The following is a 7,380-nucleotide window of genomic DNA, read 5'->3' on the forward strand; positions in this document are numbered from 1 at the left end:
GGAGTCTGTGGCATAGCCCTGTCCCTGAGACACCTTCTCACTCACCAGGGTTAGGATGGACAGGAGTGCTCTCAAAAAGGACTGTGGTGCCACCATTGCAGAGGGGGCCATAGACCACGTAGGTGTGCCCCGTGATCCAGCCGATGTCTGCCACGCAGCCAAAGATGTCCCTGTCCTTGTAGTCGAACACATACTGCGCAAGAGAGGAGACCCAGTGAGAGGTATGGTCTGGGGATGCCCTGCCAGCAAAGGGGACAACCAGGAGATGTGTAGCCTCTCTCAGCCCTAACGTTATTGCATCCTTCCAGCTTCCCACCCCCCCTATGCAGGGACACCTTCTTCCCTTCTTCCTGCAGAGTTTTTTAAAACATTATCAGAAGAAAAAAAAAAAAGTCAGGTGCTTTATGAAGGTGCAGGAGGAGAGAGACACTTATTGAAAAAAAAAAAAAAATCAAAAACACATGGCCAAATTTGCTCTTTTCCAAAGGAGAGAGCTACATCCTTTTCTTCTCTCTGCTAGTGTCTAGACAAGGCTGATCAAGCTTTTCTTCCCGCTACCCTATTAATTCCTCAGGAGACCCTTGGCTGCAAGGCTGGAGTACAAGGGAACGATGCCTGCCCTGTGCAGGGCAGAACTGAGTGCCATCAGACTGGCAGCAACACTTCCAGCTTCCTCAAGCACTCTGTTCCCTTTACTCAGCGCCAGGAGAGCTCCCCAGGGGCTGATCTCCCACTAGCCCATCACTTCTTGCCTTCTGCTGTGGCATCTGCTGGTTCAGACCTTCCCATATCTTCCTGCAGCTCCCTGGCTGCAGGCTGCCAGCTGGGGACTCTGGGGCCTCGAGTGCTCCAGGGTGCTTGTAATGGAAACTTCCCCAGCTCGCTCCATCCCTTTTTAACTGAGCAGTGAACTATGGCAGCAGCGGTCTGCCCCATCCAACTGAGAGCTCTGAGTGTGCCAGCCCTGCATCACAGTTTCCACTGCTCCTGAGTGCCAACGTGGCCACGTGCTGCTCGCTCCCTGCCTTGCCATTCTGGGCTGGCAGCACTGGATCTCGCAAACCAGCTCGGATGGTCTCAAGAGGGTCAGGTATCATGGTGAGCACAGCTGTACAGACAGCTTAGCTCGCAGGAAAACAGAGGTTGTCCACACACCCTCTGCACACACCCCAGGAGGTCTGGCCTCCAGCACTCACGGCTTACAGAGAAGACCCAGCCAGCCCTGAGCTTGCTGTGTCATAGGGTGCATGGTCTGAGGTGCTACTGGAACTTCTGTCTTGCACAGGGAGAGCCAGACCCAAATCTAAGGGACTGTTCAGAGAGGAATTCCCTGTTCTAGAGGACTCCATATAATGTCTTAGGAAATGTCCCTCACAACCATTCCTGCAGCCAAGTGCAACTGCATGCTGTGCTCAGTGCCCTTTTGTCCAGCTCTGTTAAAGTTTGCTTTGGGCATGCTAGGGGTTAAAGACTTTCCTCCTCACAAACATGACCACACTCTTCAGGTATAGACCCTTTGTCTTGAGAGCACATGCTACCTTTTACAGATATCTTCAAATGTGCCCCTCCCAGAAGCACTGCCTTCCATCTCCCACCTGATTCGGGGTAGTTACACTTTGGGAAAGCAAGCCAGAACTTTTAGGAGCAAATTGTCTTCTTCCTTCTCACCCAATAAGACAAAATTACCCTTGCAAGGCTGAGCATCCCACCTAATGATTCAGTCTAGGACAGGGCAGTGAAATAAAGAAGCAAGCCAAGAAGGCAGCCAGAGGAGTGTGTGTTTGGGAGGTCCTGCTCCAGAGCATGTGTTGCTTTTCCCCACTACCTGTAGGCAGATGTGCTCTACTGGGCTGGTGCCCCAGGAGGGCTTCCCAGAGACTTTGCTCAGGATAAAGAGGAGCTCATGGTGCTGCAAGGCAACACATCTATTCCCTGCACTGCCTGTGAACTGCTAGCTCAAAAGCGCTCTGTGGATGGGATCCAGTACCTTGTGCGTGAGAGCAGCAAACAGCAGGTAACCTGCTTGGGAATGAACCAGACCCTTGGGTTTGCCAGTACTGCCTGATGTGTAGAGAAGGAACAGCATGTCTTCACTGTCCATGGCAGCAGGCTCACAGCATGCATCCTCCTTCATCATCTCCTGCGGGAGAGAGCACAGCAGTTCTCTCTTGGCCTTCAGAAGAGAAGGCTCCAGGGAGACCCGATAGTAGCCTTCCAGGACCTAAAGGGGGCCTACAAGAAAGACAGGGAAAAAACTCTTTTGCAGGACCTGTTGCAATAGGATGAGGGGTAATGGTTTTAAAATAGAGGGATGGAGATTCAGATTAGATATTAGGGAAAAATTTTTTTACAATGAGGGTGGTGGAACACTGGAAGGGGTTGTCCAGAGAGGCAGTGGATGCCCCATCCCTGGAAACATTCAAGGCCAGGTTGGACGGGGCTCTGAGCAACCTGATCTGGTTGAAGGTGTCCCTGCTCCTTGCAGGGGAGTTGGACTAGATGACCTTTAAAGTTCCCTTCCAACCCAAACTATTCTGTGATTCTATGCTTCCCTGTGTTGTCCCTACGCCTGCTTGTGCATCTCTCTCCCAAGCCTCCCCCCGAGCGCCTGCACCACCCTACTCCCCCCACGCCATCCTCCCTGCCTCCGCTCCGCTTGCTCTCCCGCTCCTGAATGCTCTTTCGCGTTGCTGAGCTGGCAAACACTCTCCTCAGCCAGAGCAGACCTGCTGAGTAAGAGGCAGCTATTTTTACGCTGCCACTGCTCCGAGCAGCACAGAAGCCTTCCAGGAAGCCTTTCTAGCACTAATTGCTTGCAGATGGGACAAGCAGAGGCAAGGAGACCTTTGCGCAGCTCCAGGGAGCTAACAGAAATGCATGGCAGGGGCTCACCTCTTCAGAAACAGTGCTCTTCGCTGGCAGCCTTGCTGTCCTGCATGCCGCGAATAACGGGTGCACGAGCAACCTCCCTGCCCGTTTCCTCGGACACAAGCTGCCAGCAGCGCTCCCAGGGGGTGCCAGGTCTGCCAGCAGAACAGCATGTGACAGTGCAGTGGCAGTCCAAGGCTGGGCTCGTAGCGTGGCAGCCCGTGTCTGGGGTATTTCTAGCCCCTGGCCCACCCTGTTACGAGCCCTGGTTTGCACTGCCTGCCCCTGACAGTACAGGGTTGGTGCTGTGGGAAGAGCCACACGTTACCCATCCTGACGGCTCCTGGGACCGTCCTGAACTCCTGTGCAGCTCCAGCTGCTGCTGCTGCTGCAGAACAATGTCCCCACATCGTGTCAATGCCAGCAAAACCCGTCAATGCCAGGACCCTCTGTCCGCCCCCTGTCCTTGCTCAGGTTGCCCAGGGGAAGCGGCAGGAGCGCTGGACAGCCTCTCACCTCCTCCAGCAGCATGTCCAGGGCTGTCATGGGAACCTTGCTGTCAGTCCTCATGGAAACCAGAACCCGTTTCACTCCTGGGCACTGTTTCACAGCCTGGTCCACTGTCTTCTTTAGCTCAATAACCTTGCCGCCCCTCAGGGCCTGGTTCACAGTGATCACTGTCTCCGACTGGGCTGCAGAAGGCAAAAGAGCCACATAAGCAGCTCTGTCCCTCTCCATCAGCCACACAGCAGCCTGACTCTGCCATGACTGTGCACCCCTCCTTCTGTCTCCCAGCCCCTGTTACTCATGTCCTCCATTTAACCAAACCAGCAGCTTTGCATCTTTGTTTCCCATTCGTTCCTGCCTTCATTGCATTGCCTCAGAGGAGATGCTGTAGCAGAACTCTTCAGTCCCTTGCAGGAAGGAGAGAACCAGTCCATCCCATCACTGAAAGATATTCAGTGAGCTCATGCTGCTTCCTGGGGTACTAATCCTGGCTCCATGGCTGTATATCATGGCAGGACACCCTCAGTTAGCCCAAGGAGCCTGACTTGGAAAAGCTTTGCCATCAGCACAACCCTGAGTCCACCAGCTGCTGAACCACTGTCCCCAAGGGGAAACGCTGGACGTGTCCCTTTTACCCACTGGCTCTTACCATCCCGGATCCTGTCTGCTAGGGAGTCTGCACTGAACCCGGCGAACACCACAGCGTGCACGGCCCCGATGCGGGCACAGGCCAGCATGCTAGCCACTGCCAGCGGGCACGGGGGCATGTAGATGGTCACCCTGTCGCCTCGTTTCACCCCTTGCCGTTTCAAGGTGTTTCCCAGGCGGCACGTCAGCTCCAGTAGTTCCCTACCCGAAGAAGCAATGGCACAGTTAGAGACTTTCATGCCAATCTTATCCATGTGCATAGAGATGGGGGGGGCCTCAGAGTCACAGGTATGCAGTTTACATCCCTACGCACCCTAAACCCCCACACTGGAAGTCCACGGAAGATCTGTAAAATGTCAGTGGGAAGGAAAGGAGGAGACAGTCACTAACATCGGCTGCTATTTATGGAAAAGAAAGAAATCAGAATGGCTTCTGTACAGAGTGTGACACTCTCACCGGCCAGCATGAGGACCAAGCCATAGGGCCAGCAATGGCCACTGGCTATTCCTGTGGCTCAGCAAGACCACACCACCTCAGCTGACTTTCCAATGACAGCCTGCACATTTCTCATGAGCACTCTACCTGCAATGCTGGAGGCTATGCAAGAGAAGTTAGGTATGTTCCCCCATGAAAACAGTGCTTCATGCTTTGCTAAAGCTAGAAAGGTCAAATCCTCTGGAGCTTGTGCCCACCAGCGAGAACAACAGCTGTAGGAAAGCAGTGAGCAAAACAATGCCTCTCCCGAGAAGCATCCCTCCCAGAAACTGTGGCTTGGCTGCCAGTGACTCATTTCATGGAAGGGCTCTCCATGCAGGGAGATTGGCGGGGTGACATGACATGATGGTCATGTTTGGCACGTGAGGCCTGGAGCCAGAGAGGACAGAGGGAGTCATTCTGTGTGCAGAGAGATTTAAGCAGATTCTGCAGCAGAGACTCTGAGAGCAGGCAAAATTGGGCTGGAAGGTGAGAGCCCCCACACCACCGGAGCAGGGCTGGACAGGCAGTCCCTCCAGGGAGCCAAACCCAGCAGCATTGCTGACATGCAGATGAGCATGGGACTTCCCAACGCCCTTGCGGCTCTGAATCTGGCCTCTCTTGGAGACCATTTACCTGCAAGTTTAGACACCAGAAACCTTGCTGGGAGGGCACAAGTGTGACTTTCCCATGGGATCTTACTTACAAACATTGCAGTGCTGTCACAAGGAGCTTGCATCCACCTCCCCATCTGGGTAGGGACCCCTTGGGGCCCAGAAGGTTGATCAGGAGGTAGGCTGAAGTCTCAGATCAGCATGGGCAAGCCAACAGCCACCATACTGTTGAACTATCCATCCAAAGGGATGCTACATCCCCTCATATGATGCACATCAGCAGATCATCCCAGTGCAGTGTTCATGCATGCTGCGATACACCTCTCACATATGCTCAGAGGTAAATACTGACCTGTACGTGACCCGCACCTCCTCTCCTGGTTCATCCTTCTCCCAGATTAAGGCCACTTTTTCTGGGGCTGCATGGACATGTCGGTCCAGACAGTTCACTGGAAAAGACGACCTAGTCTCATTGCCAGAGCAACTCTCAGTACCTCCTAACTCCCAAATAGCCAGCACTGGTGGCACAGTCATGTTTTCAGATCAGAGTCAGGGCTGTATCTGTGCTGGATAACCTTTGGGGATCCCAGCTGGCAGACCACGAGCATCATCCCAAGCCTGTTACACTCCTCACAACTCCAGTATCTACCAATTCCTACTGTCAGCTTCCCCCTTAATTACAACCTAATGCAGATCAGAGCAGAAACTGCCTGAACTCCCTTTGGAGGTCGTATCCCCAGTGCCCTCTGTGGGCCTGGTAAATATTAACTCAGCCATCACTCTACCCAGCACAGCCACACAGCTACATTTAGGGTGGACTGGGGCAGTTTTTTAGTGGTGGTGCTCCTAAATAATAAATGTAGGACAAAGGAAAGCTCTGTGCAGGAAGGCTGCAGGGTGCATTTGTCCAAGATGGAAGAGATGCAGGAATGCACAGCCCCTGGCTTTCCAGGAACATGGTAGGCTGAAGCTTTGGCCGTAATTCTTCCAAGAGAAGTTTCCCGTGTTGCTGGTAGCTGCAGCTTCCCCTGAAACCTTGTTCCACTCTGTGTGTTCCTTAAACCTGCTACTGAGGTCAAGGGATGATGCAGCAGTCCCACTTTGCATACCAAAAATGCCTTTTTCTCCTGACCATTTGTTGTTTTCCAGGAGAAAAACAAACAAACACGAAAGGGGGAAGAGTAACTAACTCCCACTCTCCTGCCAGAATGGACTTCATAAGACCTGATTTCTGACAGGTCTGTCTTGTAATTTGAACACTGAAACCAACAGCACAGTGAGCAGGATACAGTGTCACCAGCCTCTGTGTCTTCTCGTGGTAGCCCCTCTAAGGCTGTAGCCCCAGCCCACAGAAGAGTAGTCTTCCATAGCTATGAGGACTTCCAGTACCACTCATTGCCCCAGTATTTTGCTTTCTGCAGATACATACGGCCTTCGCTGGGCAGGGATAAACTAGTGCAACGCTGCCTTGCTGAACGCACGGGGTTCGGTGCTGTTACCTGTGGTCCTGCAGAACAGAGCTGCTGCGCTGCTGCGGGATCCAGGGAGGCTGAGGGAGAACCGCCCAGCTCCCAGCACACCGTGATCCAGCTGCAGCCCCTCCAGCAAGACCTGGTTGCTCCGTGAGGACCAGCAATGTCCTAACACTACAGCCACTGCAGGACCAACCAGACATTTTGGGGAACACCCTCACTCCAGCCCTTTAACTCTGTGCTCCCCCAGTCTGCTCCTGGGGCTGAAGCCCTTCACAGAGAGGCACTCACAGGTGCTTGGTGGGCTCCTATGTCCATCTCCCTCTTTCCTTACCTGCCACGTTCAGCTGCCCGCCCAGGAACCAGGAGACCTTGCCCTGGCGCAGGTCGCAGTCCTGGACAGAGTGGAAGGGGGTGATCCAGGTGAGCCGGCTTCTCCCTAGCACTCCCCAGAAGGCATCCCTCTGCTCCACCGACACCTTGTACAAGCCCTGGTGGTCCTTGGGTCCGGGGAAGGCGGTGGCTTCAGGCATGTAGGCGGTGAGGGGCCCGTGGCTCCAGGCTCGGGCAGCCGCTGACCCAGGGGGGCATCTGGAAACCTGAAGAAGAGCTTTAAGGCAGCAAGCCCTGGCCAGCAGCCTGGCTATCATTGCAAGGTACCTGCCTCTCACTGAGGAGAGGTGTGTCTGGAGCCCTCGTGGTCACTCAGGACACCCAGTTCAGGCAAGATGTGCCCCTGTGGGAGCTGGGGCTATGTCGCCCTGGGCCGACTGGACACAAAGCTCCCCTGCGCAGGG

The 7,380-nt window shown here is 54.2% G+C and overlaps 1 protein-coding gene across 2 annotated transcripts in view; it reads right to left on the bottom strand.

Annotated features, from left to right (window-relative positions):
• Positions 1–7,380, bottom strand: part of LOC104480191 (acetyl-coenzyme A synthetase 2-like, mitochondrial) — an 11,967-nt gene extending 4,587 nt beyond the window's left edge. For both annotated transcript variants that reach the window (XM_086748097.1, XM_086748095.1), the window contains exons 1-6: positions 6,918–7,380; positions 5,464–5,560; positions 4,025–4,224; positions 3,385–3,560; positions 1,988–2,140; positions 46–193 (exon numbers count right to left, since the gene is read on the bottom strand). In XM_086748097.1, the coding sequence (XP_086604223.1) occupies positions 46–193; positions 1,988–2,140; positions 3,385–3,560; positions 4,025–4,224; positions 5,464–5,560; positions 6,918–7,233 (1,090 nt within the window). In that variant the 5' untranslated portion in view covers positions 7,234–7,380. The remainder of the gene's footprint in view (positions 1–45; positions 194–1,987; positions 2,141–3,384; positions 3,561–4,024; positions 4,225–5,463; positions 5,561–6,917) is intronic.

This window comes from Chlamydotis macqueenii, chromosome 5 (genome assembly GCF_036417535.1).
Source record: "Chlamydotis macqueenii isolate bChlMac1 chromosome 5, bChlMac1.mat, whole genome shotgun sequence".
In the NCBI taxonomy this organism is placed as follows: Eukaryota; Metazoa; Chordata; class Aves; order Otidiformes; family Otididae; genus Chlamydotis; species Chlamydotis macqueenii.